Below are 17,143 nucleotides of genomic sequence, written 5' to 3' on the forward strand. Positions count from 1 at the left end.
TTGTTCAATGAAGGACCAATTAAGTACGTCTATCTTGTGTGCTATTGCATGCTTAGCTGTTGTGTAACTGCTAGCTCTTAGGAGCCAATAGCCACGTTTACTTTTTTGTAAATGACTCCAGCAAAAAACAAGAAAAAGTATGGCTGGTTTTATGCTGCAGATACCAGTCGGTACCAATACCGATCACATGTATTAACTGTAAATGTTGTAATTCATTTATGATGAGGGCTATTGACAGTTTAAAAATATAAACACAACTTTCAAACTGATTTCTTATTCTCATTTATTACATACATTTTTTTGAACAAAACAAAGTCAGTAGTACTCAATCACTGAAACACAAGTAAACATTACTATTACTAAAAAAGATTTTAGGAAGATAAAATAATCAATCTGATCACTCTAGTATCGATCTTACACTGACTGCTACTAACCTTTAATATTAAGACCACCTATTTATGAATGGCTCTGCCCTCTTACATGTTGTGTACTGACTGACAATGCTGACACAGCAACACTTGTTATAACTCTTTAACTCTTAACCTACTTATTTTCTGCTGCAATGTGCTTCTATATACACTTCTATATACACCCGACTCTCGCGATTGTGTTGGATCCATTATGGATTGAACTTTCACAATATCATGTTGGACCCGCTCGACATCCATTGCTTTCCTCCTCTCCAAGGTTCTCATAGTCATCACTGTCACCGACGTCCCACTGGGTGTGAGTTTTCCTTGCCCTTATGTGGGCCTACCGAGGATGTCGTAGTGGTTTGTGCAACCCTTTGAGACACTAGTGATTTAGGGCTATATAAGTAAACATTGATTGATTGACTTCTTTAACTTTACTAAGCGATTACTTCTTCTCTTGTTTCTAGTTAACTTTGCTAATAACATGCACGCTCCTGGCTTTCTCTCGCTGTGTAAAATGTTGAGCCTCGTCCCTCAGTGATAATGTCCTTAAAACACTAAGAAATTTAGTTTATTTGTCATAATGGTGGTTATAATTAATTTACTGGAGCGGCTCAACACTGTATGCAAACACAAAATTAGGTTTGCCGTTCGTGATCTGCATTAAAAAGGGTTAATCCCATACTTTTTCACCAATATCAGCCGATCGATCGGCACATCCCTGAAGAAAAGACCAACCTTGTGTACTTATTGTGTGTTAACTAGCAAAAGACTGCTTGTATCGGATCGCAAATCGCAGATTGTGGATGCAAACTGATATTTTTTGCTCATAACGTATCTGGACACATCTAATACCGTATTTTTGGGAATATAAATCGCTCCAGAGTATAAGTCGCACGTACCGAAAATGCATAATAAAAAAGGGGAAAAAAACATATATAAGTCGCACTGGAGTATAAGTCTCATTTTTCGGGAAATTTATTTGATAAAATCCAACACCAAGAATAGACATTTGAAAGGCAATTTAAAATAAATAAAGAATAGTGAACAACAGGCTGAATAAGTTATATGAGGCATAAATAACCAACTGAGAAGGTGCCTGGTATGTTAACGTAACATACCAGTCATTCAAATAACTATTACATATAGAACATGCTCTAATTGCTAAATCCCATGAAATCTTTTACGTCTAGTCTCTTATGTGAATGAGCTAAATAATAATAATTGATATTTTACGGTAATGTGTTAATAATTTCGCACATAAGTCGCTCCTGAGTATAAGTCGCACACCCGGCCAAACTATGAAAAAAAACTGAAACTTATATAGTCTGAAAAATACAGAACATAATGACCTTTTATATCACTATATGTACACATATATTTATAGTGTAGTAATATAGAATTGGTATAATGCATCCATGAATACTCACAATGATAAGTTTGTACTAATATAGATATGTTTATGTTTTTTTCTCCTTGTTTGAGGTATTTGCTTTGCTCTTCTTCTGGTTTTTCATGTGATTATGGACATTATAGATACTGTATCAATCTAGTAGGGAGAAATTTAAGCACATTGTTAATACAGAAGCAATATAAACAGCAAGCTTGGTTAGGCATTAGTAATAGATATTTCATTAGCAAAAATTGTGTTGCTGACAATCGGAGTTGTCGTCCCCTAGTGGCCATTATTACATGGTTACCAAATAAACTACAATAAAAAAACAAGTTTGTTTCTTAATCAGGCATGCATGAAGAAGTATTTTAGTGGATGAGGTTAGAGTTGGTGTGTGAGAAGCTTCCCGGTGTCTTATCTGCCACAACATAAATATTAGCATGTCCTCTCAATTGCATCCTTCCTGCAGCCGCTTTCTTCTCATCGCTGCTGCTTTTTGTGGCTTTAGTGTTTATGTATCTCAGATTGGTTTTATAACTTACTAATCAAATCCAACCCTCCAAATGTGCCTAGTTATTGAAAATATAAATTGAATGTGGTCTTACTGGTCATGTGACTTCCCCGTCCCCCCTAGTGGGTGTGTCCCCAAATAGTGTTTATGCCTTTTGCCAGATGCTTCCACCTAATGAAGGCTTGCACTTCTTGCAACCTTCTGCTGTGTTTAGTGGCAGCGATACACCCTGGAATGTATCCGTCAACGCTCACGTAGCAGGTTGAGCAAACAGCAGCCCGCTCGGTGACGTCTTTCATCTTAGTGTGGCTGTAAAGCGTCTCACCTGCTCTTATAGCAGGTACTTTGCTGCGCCCGTGACCTCACCAGCGTGCACGCCCGTGCCACAGCGCACAGCTGCACTCCATTAAAGGCCCCAAAAGACACGCACTGACAAAAAAGTCAGCGGACCCGAGCGAGATCAAAATGTGGCTGCGGAGGCAGCGACTAAAAATACAACACAGGCCTGCAATTATGGTGTGTGTGTGCACAGCAGCTGTGTGGTGCACGGCGCTAATTACTGCTGTTTGTCTGTGTGTGTGTGCGCGTGCGAGTGTGTGTGTGTATTTGTGTATGTCAGTCATCAGAAGTGCCCTAAACTTTGTATCTCTATTTAACGTCCATTGTGTGTGCGCATGTTTATGTGTGTATGTGTGTCAGTCATCAGGAGTGTCCAAATTTTACTACTATAGCTCTATTTAACATCCATTCTGTGTGTGTACGTGCATGGGTGTGTGTCTCTCCGTGTGTCTCTCCGTCATCAGCAGTGTCCAAACTTTACAACTGATTGTTTTTATTTTTATTTTTTATTTCCATCCATCCATTTACTACCGCTTATTCCCTTTGGGGTTGCGGGGGGCACTGGTGCCTATCTCAGCTACAATCGGGCGGAAGGCGGGGTACACCCTGGACAAGTCGCTACCTCATCGCAGGGCCAGCACAGATAGACAGACAACATTCTATAATTTTTTTTTTTTCTTTTTCATGAAAAAGGGAGGTTTTTGTCATGAAAAAGGGAGGTTTTTTGCTTTGCTGCACTAATTGTAAGTGTATCTTGTGTTTTTTATGTTGATATAATGAAAAAAATATATATTTAAAAAATATATATATATTTATTAAAAATTCTTTTGCGGCCAGGTACCAATCGGTGGTTGGGCACCACTGCTATATGCTACTGCCGTAGCTATTAAAATGGATCATTTCATCGTTGGTGGTATCTTATAAAAACTGAGAGGGGCTGAACAAATAGGGCACCGAAAAGGAAATCATGTACTGCAGATTACAAGCTGGACGTAGTGAAATATGCAGCAGAAAACGACAAGAGGAAGCGGCGCACACCTTTGGAGTTGGCAGAGTTGTTTAGAAGCGACATCGAGGAAGAAGATTTCATGGGATTTAGCGATTAAGAGTGACAGATTGTTTGGTCAACGTATAGCATGTTCTTTCTATATGTTATAGTTATTTGAATGACTCTTACCATAATATGTTAGGTTAACATACCAGGCACCTTCTCAGTTGGTTATTTATGCCTCATATAACGTACACTTATTCAGCATGTTGTTCACTATTCTTTATTTATTTTAAATTGCCTTTCAAATGTCTATTCTTGGTGTTGGATTTTATCAAATAAATTTCCCCCAAAAATGCAACATATATGTTTTTCCCTTCTTTATTATGCATTTTCGGCCGGTGCGACGTATACTCCGGGAGTGACGTATACTCCGGGAGTGACGTATACTCCGGGAGTGACTTACAATCCGAAAAACACGGTAGATGTTTTGTTAAAAACTTCAAAATACATCAGAGTAGTGAGGTTGCTGATGTCATCATGTTGTTTGTAAATAAATATGCCATCCATTCATTTTCTACCGCTTGTCCCTTACGGGGTCGCGGCGGGTGCTGGAGCCTATCTTAGCTGTATTTCGGCGGAAGGCATGTACACCCTGGACATGTCGCCATCTCATCACAGGGCCAACACAGATAGACAGACAACATTCACACTTACATTCCCACATTAGGGACCATTTAGTGTTGCCAATCAACCTATCCTCGGGTAGGCCAGTGGTTCTCTATTTTTTTTTTTTAGCAAGTACCACCTCTCCAAGTACCACATAAATGACCAAAATACAGTTGTATTCATTAAATCAATGCAGAGCTTTTATTTAACAATTATATTTAATATTTTTGGGCAGTAAAACAGTGTTTTAATATGAAAATAAAACACTGTATTTTAATCAAGTAATTTTTGGTGTACTACTAGATCATGGGTGTCAAACTCTGGCCCGCGGGCCAAATGTAATTTCATTTGGCTCTTGAGGCAATAATAAATTAACATTACAGCTGGCCCGCCGGTGTTATACAGTGGCAGTGCCGCAGTATCACCGTATTCAACGCTAATTTTCATACTTGCCAACCCTCCCGATTTTTCCAGGAAAATCCCGAATTTCAGTGGCCCACTCTGTATTTGAGTTTGACACCCCTGTACTAGATGGAGCCCTCATAACCAATCCAATCGACTTTATTTGTATAGCACATTTAAACAACATAAATGTTTCCAAAGTGGTGCAGAACAATATTAAAAACAATATTCAAATATCTTTAGCTCCACCAATGACTGAATAAAAATAAAACCAATATAAAAAATAAATAAATAAAATAAATATTATTAAAAACGATTTTAAAGGGTAAAACCAATTAAAACAATAAATCACAATTTTAAAAACACAGAGGACCACACAACTCACGTAGTGTTAAAAGCCAAAAAATAAAAGTGGGTCTTAAGACGAGACTTAAAACACTCCACTGTGGGAGCAGTTCTAATGTGAAGGGGCAGAGTGTTCCAGAGCTTGGGGCCGACCACAGAGAAGGCCCTGTCTCCCCTGGTTTTAAGTCTGGTCTTGGGGACCACGAGCTGGAGCTGGCTCTCGGACCTCAGAACGCGCTTAGTTCTCATAGTTTGAGAATAACTGAAAACAGGAGAATAAAAGGCTAAAGAACAGTTGTACATATATTCAAAGACCAACATTTGTCTTTATTTACATGTCAGCATTTTCATATTACTTTATGACAGAGTGCCCACACTTTTTCAGCAGGCGATCTACTTTTCAAATGACCAAGTCGAGGTAATCTACCTCATCTTCATTCATATACCGTATATATTTATGAAACAGGTGCTTTTTGTTAACATGTTAAGGTGTTTATAATTAAAAAAAACTAACATGTTTAACACATGTATCATGTTGTAATTGTATGCATGTTCGAAATAAACTCAAAACATACATATAGATTATTTTCTTTCAAGAATGACAATAATATAAGTTGGTTTATTTACCTTATTCTGATGACTTGCTTTGATTGGAACTCGACAGGATTCACAGTTGTGCTGATAACTGCCACATTTTCGAATCAACATTGTGGAGGTGTCCAGCTTCCATACTCGTTTCTAAACACTTTACAAGAAATACCTTGGAGTTTACTCCGTAGCTTGCTAGCTTGTGTGCGCTATAGCTTTTTGAGACTCTTATTTTGGTAACGCAGGCAGGGTGGAGCAACACTTTTGTGTTAACAGGAACTGGACGGTCGGCCTTTCGGATTTTGACCGCATGTACGGCGCAAGAGTCTGTTGAAATAAAGTTTTTTTTCGCCTTTCTGTCAGTTGTTTTTTTCTCAATACTGAGCTTGTGAATGTCAGTCAAGTGAGGAAAGTGACGTCATAGTGTTCATCACTAATTTTAAGGACTATTTTTTTAATCCCTAGCTGCCGATCGACTGAGACACCCTTTGGGATCGACCATTACGAGATCGACGTAACGGGCACCCCCACTTTGAACATCTTTGATTTACATATGTCACCAGGAGGGCAAAAGTGTTGCCAAATGACAAAAGAGTGTCTCTATAATGGAAAACATATGTTTTTGCAGACCAGAGTGCAGAGCCTTCTCACAGGAAGTAGGAGTCTAAAAGATGATAGAGAGGAACAACACAGAGGGTCTGCTTTGCGGGGACTCCAAAGAAATGTGACCTTTGTTTTTTTGGCACTTATGCTAACTACAGCCGGCAACTCCCCAAACGTTTTACTAACCTCTGTCAACTCTATGATACCTCAACTAACTTTTCGTGTGCAGCATTTTTTTTTGGTCATTGCGCCTGTGAATTCCGCGATGTCTGGACGAGGGAAATCCAACAAGCAAGGTCGCTCCAAGCCTCAAGCGTCTCCGGACATACTTGCCAACCTTGAGACCTCCGAATTCGGGAGATGGTGGGGGTATATTTCCAAGTATTTATTTTATATATATATATATATATATTTATACACACAACAACAATTCCATACACAGGGCGGCGGGACTTCCTTCTGTTATTAATGCAGGTCAAACCGGGTTCATTAAAAATAGGCCCTCCCTTTCTAATCTTTGACGTCTCTTTAATATATTGTACATTGTGCCTGCTTCCAACACCCAAGAGGCAGTGACAACATTGGATGCTGAAAAGGCTTTTTCCAGCGTTTTTGCCCTGGAGAGATCAGGATTCGGTAATACTTTTATTTTTTGGGGGGTTAATCTGTGTTGGCCCTGTGATGAGGTGGCGACTTGTCCAGGGTGTACGCTGCCTTCCGCCCGATTGTAGCTGAGATAGGCGCCAGCGCCCCCCGCGACCCCAAAAGGGAATAAGCGGTAGAAAATGGATAGATGGATAATCAGTCTCTTTCCCAGTGGCCTCGGGGAGGACTAATGATATCCAATCCCAATACTTTCGCCTCTATTGATCTACGTGGCAGGGCTGTCCTCTCAGCCCATTGCTGCTTTTTGCGCTTGCCATTGAGCCTCTATATGTGGGAACAATGTGCAAGTGAAAGTTTCTACGCAGATGACCTCTTATGTCTCTGACCTTTCCGTATTATCCCCAGCTGCCCTGAGTACTTTTCAATCTTTTGGTCATGTGTCTGGTTACAAATTAAACTTAGGTGAAAGTGAAATATTTCCTATGAATTGTGATATTAACAAATACTCTCTGCACAATTTTCCCATTAAAATCGCCTCACAAAGTTTCATATACTTGGGCATCCAGATCACACATACGATTGCATAGTTTTATAACGCCAACGTTTTCCTACTGTTGTCCGAAATCCAGGGAGATTTTTATCGCTGGTCCTGGCTTAATTTATCTACAGTGGCTTGTGTCAACTCTGTTAGAATTAATCTACTACCGTGATTTGGTCCAGTGCATGCTACTTTTGCTCCTTCTTTCATAAATCAGATGTTCAAATTTTAGACTTCATTTGGAATACAAAGACTCACAGGTTATGGAAAACAAATTGTCAGGAGGATTAGCTCTACCAAACTTAATGTTTTACTACTGGGCCACCAACATTAGGATTCTTAAATATTGGCTTTGATATGAAGCATTTGATCCTCCTCCATTATGGCTGGTTATGGAGGCAAACTCAACTAAGCCAGTATCTTTTGGGGTTCTGGTTCACTCTACTCATCTACTTTCGCTTTTACGAAATATCCAATCGTAAAACCATCATTTAGGATTTGGGTTCAGTGTAAGCGCTATTTTGGTGCGCAGATTATTTCTAGTCTTGTACCCATCACTGCTAATCATGTTTTCTCTCCCTCTGTTGTCCTTTTCAAAAGTCAAGTCTGGACATCAACAACATCAAAGAGTTCAAAACGTTTGACTCTTTTCAGCAACTCTGACTCACTAAGCAACACTGTTTTTTAGAGATCCGCAGTTTTTTTTCATAATACCTTTTTCAGATTTTCCGACTGACACTGTTTTAGATGTGTTTTTGACACTACTTCCAACTTAAAAAGGATCAATTACACATGTTTATCACCAAACATATATTTTACGCCCTGAGTCTCTGATTTCAATTAAGTCACTTTGGGAGAGAGATTGGGGTATGAGATGTTCTGAGGATAGCTGGACAAAGGTCTTTAGACACAGCCTTTTTCAATGCAAGCTAATACATTTCACTTATTATACCAAGGTCCAATTAGCAAAACTGTGTTATGCGATCGGTGTCAACAGACTCCAGCTAATTTAATACATGCATTTTGGCTCTCCCCATCCCGAAACAACTATTAGGATTTGGGTTCATTGTAAGCGCTATTTTGATGTGCAGACTATTTCTAGTCTTGTACCCATCACTGCTAATTATGTTTTCTCTCCCTCTGTTGTCCTTTTTAAAAGTCAAGTTTAGAGATCAACAACATCAATAGAGTTCAAAACATATTTAACACTTTGCCTGTGGTCACTGGTGAAATCATTGAACCGAATCATCCAAGTGGACTGTTTGGGGTAGCACCTTAGTGAGCTATCCTTAGCAAGTTCAAAAAGAATCTAGTAGCAATTGTTGGCTGGAAGGCTCATTGTGTTAAATTAGGCTCCAGCATTCCCCACGACCCTGAAAGGGACAAGGGGTAGAAAATAGATGGATGGATGTAAGGCACCAGCGCCACCTTGCCACACCCGCTGGATTAAAGATGTGCTATATTTTCTTAAACTGGAGAAGATTAGGCTAAAATTTTATAATTTTTCTGTAAAGTTTCAAGAACGAAAGTTTGAACTTTTACATATTTTTCTGTATCATTTCCTGTCCTGGTGCTTTCCTTTTGGTTCTACTTCACGTTGTACTTTCTTTTTAATTTTCTACCAGCAAAACTGTTTTCTGTTGCTAATCAAGTCTGTACTGCACTTTTTGGTATCGTTTCGATACCATGTAAATATGGGCTAGTATTGAAATGCTGATACTTTTTACCTCAAAAACATTCTAGATTATTGAATTTATTGTAATAATACACATGGTAGAAAACTGTTGGCATCACCAATACACCCACTATTGATTATTTTGATGTGGATTTGCCCCAACAGAACATCAGTACGCACTCCTGACAAGTTATGGATAATTTAAACAAGTTCATGAGATGAATGAGTGAATGATGGATACTTGTTAATAATATTTACGGTGCGGTTGATATTTTTGCACAGTGGAGCAGGAGCGAGACCTCCTGCAACCTCGGCCGTACTGGAAGGAGTTCCGCTTCGACCTGACGCCGCTCCCGCAGGGTGAGACTGTTACGGCGGCCGAGTTCCGCATCTACAAGACGCTGACGTTGGGCCAGAGGGCAAACCGAACGCTGCACATTTCCGTCTACGAGATCCAGAGAGACAACAGACACAGGTAAACTATTTTCATGTTAGCTTAACATATTAGCATGAATACGAAGAATATTTTCAGTAACTTGTCAGTTCCTCCAAAGTTTTGTGAAGTCGCCAATTTACAGAAATAATGCTCAGCCTGGTGACCTTGTCCAATTCTCGCAATTTCCTCGCAGTTTGGCCAATTGGTGTATTTTTTGCTCAAACGAGTACGTCAACTGTTTAATCAAAACATATGTTTGTATTTTGTGTAGACAAAGCAGGAACAACATATCCACTTGTTTTGCTCACACAGTACCTATGTACAGCAGTAAACATTCACTTCCTTGTTGACATGTGTTTATAAAACATGTATTTATCTAGGTTAAGACCATTAAGAACAGATATTAATTTGTAATGCTGACCTAGCAAAGAAGCAACATTTATACGATAGAGTTCTTTACCACAAAAAATGCGGGGTGTTGGAACATAAATGACTGAGATAGACAAACACTTTTTGAAATAAAACATACGAAATAGGTCTGCTACTTTGGAACGACAGAGCAGACATCGGACAATAAGGAAGCTTTTTGGTGGTGTTTTATTTTTGCAATTATAATTATTACTATTACTTGTAATGAATTAAAACGGAATAATTATTTGACAATGAGCTTTGAGTATGTGCTTTTACTGACATCTAGTGTCTACTTTTTAGTCTGTGGTATAAAACAAGTAAAACATCAATACAGTATATGTTTCTCAAATTTTGGGGGGGAAATCTTGTGCTTGTTAAGGATACTGTTATAGACATTGTTTAAGTGGAACTGCACTTTTTGGGGGGAATTTTGCCCATCGTACACAATCATGAGACACAAGAACACTTTTTTTTGGGGGGATTTTAAAGATAATTAAAAATGCTTAGAAGATGCGGCTAATGGGAGTCACAGGTGTAGCCTTCAAAGCCCTCTAAAACAACTTCAAAACCGTCCAGCAATGTTTTTTTATACACACTGCAAGTATATATAATATAGTTACAGACATGTTCAAAACAAAATTTAATATGTACAATATTTACTGCATTTTCGTCATTTTAATCATTGCTGGAACTGACTTCTTTTGCGCATTGTGTTCCATTTCCATTGCAGAACACGTGGTCGGAATCAAACACGAGTGTGTTATGATGATGCCAGACTTGGTAACAGACAACGAAAAGGACTATTTTTGGACAAATGAGGATTCACAACCTTATTTTATTAAACTGTATGAAGGAAGGACCTTATACCTTATAGAAGCCAGCACGGAGAAAAGAGTGAAACGTTGGCTCTGACAGAGAGTGAGGTCGGCGTGACACAAAGCTGCAAATGTGGTTTTTGGAGACGAGTTATTTCGACATAAATGGCGTAATTAGGGCTGGACGATATGGCCTTTTTTTAATATTTCGATATTTTTTAGGCAAAATATGGAGATATATATCGCGATACACGGTGTATATTTCGATGTTTTGCCTTAGCCTTGAATTACCACTTGATGCATATAATCACAGCAGTATGATGATTCTATGTGCCTACATTAAAACATTGTACTTCATACTGCATTAATATATTCTCATTTTAAACGTTCATGCAGAGAAGGAAATCACAGCTAAGTCAATTGACCAAAAGTGTATTTATTAAACAATTATTAAGCAATGGCACAAACGTTCATGTCATTTCCAAAACAGAAAGTGCAAGATTGTCAGAGACATTTTAAAACAAGCTATGAGTGCACTTTTGTGCATGATGTCACTAAGATGACATATCAAAACACTAAATTAAAGTGCACTTTTTGTACAGAACGCCACTACAACAGTTTAAAACAAATAAAGTGCACTTTTGTGCATGATGTCACACAAGAGATTTCAATAAGTGTCAAATAAAATGAACTGCATAATAGGAAATTAAATAGTGTATGTCCTTCGCTATGTGGTAGGTCATTACCGATGTTATTAAATTCTCTTGTTGACTATTTTTTTTATCCGGTGTTGATCTGGAAATGTTTGCCTTGGCATTTTGATGGTGTGGGCCTGTGGCACCAAATGGAGATGTTGACATGCGGAGTACGCACTCTTCATTCTCTAGCAGGTGACTTTTCAAATGATGCTACATATTTGCAGTAATGTTACTTTTTGTAGCAACGCTTCAGCACCACACTTGACAAATTACGGTTGTCTGTTTCGACATATTCCCACTTGAAGCCAAACCACCGCCTCGTATTACCACTCGCACGGCTCTTCTAGCATCACAGCTAAGGTTACCCATGCTGCTACCTCTCTGCTCCGCGAGGGCGTATGACGTTGTATGTGACGTACGTAAGAAGGTGCGCTTGCTGTTTGTGAGGAGAGTCAGGAAAGAGCGAGAAGAGCCTGTTGCCCGCAGTTAAAAGCAACTGCTTAAGAACGTATTCTCGAATTTCACGATGTAGTCATTTTCTATATCGCACAGGGACAAACCCATGATATATTGTATATCTCGATATATCGCCCCGACCTAGGTGTAAATATCCCCGAATAAAACGTAAAAAGCGTCCCCGGCAAACTTGACCAAACAGACAACTGTCCATCGAGTGAGTCACACTTTATATTTATCATGATGCACACGCCACTTCACTACAGTATATACGCTGTACAAATATATATTTACAAATATATATACAAATATAGCTGTGTACAAACAAAACAGAAAAGGTAGGCTAATACTTAACCGATTCTGTAAAATGATTGCTGATGATTTTCAGTCAGTACAAATTGGTGTTCTATTGGTGTAGTGCAGGGGTAGGGAACCTGTGGCTCTCTTTATGACTGCATCTGGCTCTCGGATAAATCTTAGCTGACATTGCTTAACACGATAAGTAATGAATAATTCAGCTGGCAATTCATCCATCCATCCATTTTCTACCGCTTGTCCCGTTCAGGTCGTGGGGGGTGCTGGAGCCTATCTCAGCTGCATTCAAAGTGTTGAAAATAACGTTCAAAATATAAAACATTCTCATGCATTTTAATCCATCCATCCGTTTTCTAGAAGTCGCATTCATGGTAAGAAGTATTTTATTTATTATCGGTTAGCAGAGGGGTTAGTGCGTCTGCCTCACAATACGAAGGTCCTGCAGTCCTGGGTTCAAATCCAGGCTCGGGATCTTTCTGTGTGGAGTTTGCATGTTCTCCCCGTGAATGCGTAGGTTCCCTCCGGGTACTCCGGCTTCCTCCCACCTCCAAAGACATGCACCTGGGGATAGGTTGATTGGCAACACTAAAATTGGCCCTAGTGTGTGAATGTGAGTGTGAATGTTGTCTGTCTATCTGTGTTGGCCCTGCGATGAGGTGGCGACTTGTCCAGGGTGTACCCCGCCTTACGCCCGATTGTAGCCGAGATAGGCGCCAGCGACCCCGAAAGGGAATAAGCGGTAGAAAATGGATGGATGGATGGATCGGTTAGTTTCAGAATAACAATGTTATCAAAAAGAACAAGAGACTTATTATACTCTAAAAATGTTGGTCTTACTAAAAAATGCACGCATTTAGTTGTATTCAGTGTTAAAAAATATTATATGGCTCTCACGGAAATACATTTTAAAATATTTGGCTTTCAGGGCTCTCTCAGCCAAAAAGGTTCCCGACCACTGGTGTAGTGCATTACAAACTCAAACGTGTTTTGTGCTGACGTAGAAGCTAGCTTATCTCTTGCCGTAGTTAGCTTTTACGGTTAATACCCTAAGGCACCGATCTGTTACTACTCTAGAAAAGTGTTACTCAGTGTTTGCTCTTACCATAACATTGTCACTGGTTACTATATGGGTTAGGGAATATAAATGAAGTATTGGTTACGGTTTTTAAATGCATTTTAATTAAAGTGATTGAGAGGTAGAATTGATTGCTCCATTAGCTGCATTGCTAGCCACCAAGAACGGACATATTTTTTATATGTTGTAATGCAAAAACAAAAAAAGACATTTTGTATTCTCTTTCATGATCGTGATCAATAAGCCAAATTCCCAAAAACAAGTGCAGTTCCCCTTACAGGGATTGATAACAAATTCAGAAAAGTTGACTCAATGTTTTTGGAAAAAAAAATGCCTCAAAACATTGAAATATTCTAAAAAAGCTTCCTCAAATCCCGGCATTTTAGGCAGCGATAATTGCAAAAAAGCTTGCGAAATCCTAGAGGGAATGACTAGCCTCTGCAGCCAATCATAATCCAACACATGCAACGAATGCCTAATTGCTTATATTGCGCTACAGTTTTAAAAATCATCAAAGCTGTTTGTAAAAAAGCCAAGTTACTTTTTATGTTTTGCATTTTCTTCCCTTATTTTATACCTAATTACCAATTGTGTCCACCCCTGGGCCTAAAACAGGTATTACATGTTTTCCTTGTGTTCCTTATGCAATATTGTTGAGTGTGAAGGTTAGCAGTCGCAAGTTTTGGTAGGGAGTTTATATATTGCATTGTTTCTGTTTGCAACATTGTTAGCAAAGGATATAAACAAAGTATTCACACTTTCTCTTAAAGGCCTACTGAAACCCACTACTACCGACCACCCAGTCTGATAGTTTATATATCAATGGTGAAATATTAACATTGCAACACATGCCAATACGGCCTTTTTAGTTTACTAAATTGCAATTTTAAATTTCGCGCAAAGTATCCTTTTGAAAACGTCGCTGTAACCGGTTGTAGCGGACATTTTTTTCCAGCCCGATCCAAGCTATAAGTCTGCTTTAATCGCATAATTACACAGTATACTGGACATCTGTGTTACTGAATCTTTTGCAATTTGTTCAATTAATCATGGAGAAGTCAAAGTAGAAAGATGGAGGTGGGAAGCTTTTAGCCTTTAGCCACACAAACACAGCCGGTGTTTCCTTGTTTAAAATTCCTGAAGGTGAAGCTTTACTATGGAACAGAGCGGTCAAGCGAACATGGATCCCAACCACATGTCAACCGGCAGGTTTCGGTGAGAAAATTGTGGTAATAAGTCGGCTCTTACCGTAGTTATGAGCGGAGCTTGTGTCCTCCTGCAACTGCGGACTATTACCTCCTCCCACCGGAGACATTGGCGATTACCACCTCCGTGGCCACACCCCTCTGACTTTCAGGTACCATATAATCTCACTAAAACACTAGTAAGACAATAAGCAGATAAGGGATTTTCCAAAATTATCTTAGTAAATTTGTCTAATAACATCTGAATTGCTCCCACTGCCCTCGCCTTTTTTTTTTTTCCTAGTCCTTCACTCTCACTATCCTCATCCACGAATCTTTCATCCTCGCTCAAATTAATGGGTAAATTGTCGCTTTCTCGGCCCGAATCGCTGTAGCTGCTGGTGGCCATGATTGTAAACAATGTGAGGATGTGAGGAGCTCTACAACCCATGACGTCACACGCACATCGTCTGCTACTTCCGGTAAAGGCAAGGCTTTTTTATTAGCGGCCAAAAGTTGCGAACTTTATCGTCGATGTTCTCTACTAAATCCTTTCAGCAAAAATATGGCAATATCGCGAAATGATCAAGTATGACACATAGAATGGACCTGCTATCCCCGTTTAAATAAGAAAATCTCATTTCAGTAGGCCTTTAAAATCTAAATTTGCCCCATTGACTTACCCAATAATTGCTATTTCAACAGACTATATATAGTATATCAGTCCATATATAGTCTATATGTAGTATATTGCTATGCCTTTTACATTGAAACCTAATGAATTTGAGACTTGCCAATCGAAAAACAAGTAAATATTGTTTTGGCGTAATTATGCCCCTTAACCACCAGATAGCGTCAGAAAACCATGCACATAATTCCCAATTAAACTGCCATTAAACCGCTGAAATGCTATGAATATGATTTTGGGCAATTATATAATTTATAAGAAGGGACTCATAAATAACTATGTTGTGCTAAAATAAACTAAATTAATAATGAATGTTTTAACTAAACTGTCAATAAAATGAAATTGGAAATGAAAATACAGCTTTACCACTTCAGTCATAATTTTTGCATCTAAGAAACTTAAGCTCGAGATTTCTTCTGTTTGATATTGTCATTACTGCCACAAATGGTGGGAAAGCGTATTAAGAGAAACAGATATTTGTTGGCGGCACTCTTAAGGTGCACTCGCGACACATCAATGGGCCTGGTCTACTGTATCGAAATCAGTGTTTTCATGAAATGATTGATCAATTTAAGGATGTAATTACTTAACCTTGAATATTCCACTCTGTAATTTATTTTCAGAAATATTGCATATTTTATATTTTCCCCTTTTTAAAACAGCTGTTATTTGTTACCTAAAAAACACATTAAAAAAAAACAAACAAGATCAATAAAAGTTTAAGACTTAGACCTTTTTATTGTCATTCAAATTTGAACTTTACAGCACAGATAAGAACGAAATTTTCGTTACATAAGCTCAAGGTAGTGCAGGATAAAAACAACAAATAAGGTGCATATATAATTAAATAAATTTATATAAATAATATATAAATATATATATATATATAAAATAAATAAATATAAATAGATAGATTACTGTACAGATATATATATATATTGCACTTTTCCACATGCGTCCAGGTTTATGGATGTATGTTATATTGTCTTTGTTATTCCAGCGAATTAATACATTTTGGGGGGGAGTTGAGGGGATAATTTAATTATGATGCGTTCAAGAGTCTTACGGCCTGAGGGAAGAAGCTGTTACAGAACCTGGAGGTTCTGCTTCGGAATCTGCGGAACCTCCTTCTAGAGTCCAGCAGTGAAAACAGTCCTTGGTGGAGGTGGGAGGAGTCTTTGCAGATTTTCTGAGCCCTGGTCAGGCGGCGGCTTTTTTGCGATCTCCTGGATAGGAGGAAGAGGAGTCCTGATGATCTTTTCAGAGTTTAAAGTAAAAAAAAAAAGATACATGACGTTTTATGAGTGTGTCCTTTTAGGGTCGTAAGAGTATGTAGTCAATGTTAAGCTTGCACAAATGTTGAAACGGGTCCTCGACCGTGATTATAGCGGAGCGAATAAAAGGTGTGTTGTTGCAGGGAGCCTGAACTGGTGCTGCTAGACATGCAGTCCGTACCCGCAGGCCAGGAAGGCTGGCTGGCGTTTGACGTCACCTCGGCCTCCAACCACTGGCTCCTGCACCCCCGCAGCAACCTGGGCATCAGACTCTACGTGGAGACGGAGGAAGGTGGGCGTCACTCTATTACTTAACATGTGACCGTGAACCACTCCGTTGTGGTCGTGTTCCAGATCGCTCCCTCTCGGCGGCCTGGATCGGGCTGGTGGGCCGCCGGGGTCCTCGCTCCAAGCAGCCCTTCATGGTGACTTTCTTCAGGGAGAGCCAGATCCCCTGTCGGCCCCCCCGCGCCGTCAAGACACACCCCCGCAGGAAGAAGCCCAAATATGACCTCCCTGTGCCCAGCATTCATAGTTAAGTTTGGTTTCACATTAGAAGTGATTGTACTGTGGTACCTCGTCTTTTCTTGAGTAATCTCCTCCAAAAGGTCTGTTAAAGGCCTACTGAAATGAGATTTTCTTATTCAAACGGGGATAGCAGGTCCATTCTATGTGTCATTCTTGATCATTTCGCGATATTGCCATATTTGTGCTGAAAGGA

The 17,143-nt window shown here is 39.2% G+C and overlaps 1 protein-coding gene across 1 annotated transcript in view; it reads left to right on the forward strand.

Annotated features, from left to right (window-relative positions):
- bmp8a (bone morphogenetic protein 8a) overlaps window positions 1–17,143 on the forward strand; it is a 32,370-nt gene that overhangs the window by 1,755 nt on the left and 13,472 nt on the right. Inside the window, exons 2-4 of the mRNA XM_061897258.1 lie at window positions 9,353–9,545; window positions 16,566–16,714; window positions 16,777–16,956. Coding sequence (XP_061753242.1) covers window positions 9,353–9,545; window positions 16,566–16,714; window positions 16,777–16,956 — 522 coding nt within the window. The remainder of the gene's footprint in view (window positions 1–9,352; window positions 9,546–16,565; window positions 16,715–16,776; window positions 16,957–17,143) is intronic.

Source organism: Nerophis ophidion, linkage group LG04 (assembly GCF_033978795.1).
Source record: "Nerophis ophidion isolate RoL-2023_Sa linkage group LG04, RoL_Noph_v1.0, whole genome shotgun sequence".
In the NCBI taxonomy this organism is placed as follows: Eukaryota; Metazoa; Chordata; class Actinopteri; order Syngnathiformes; family Syngnathidae; genus Nerophis; species Nerophis ophidion.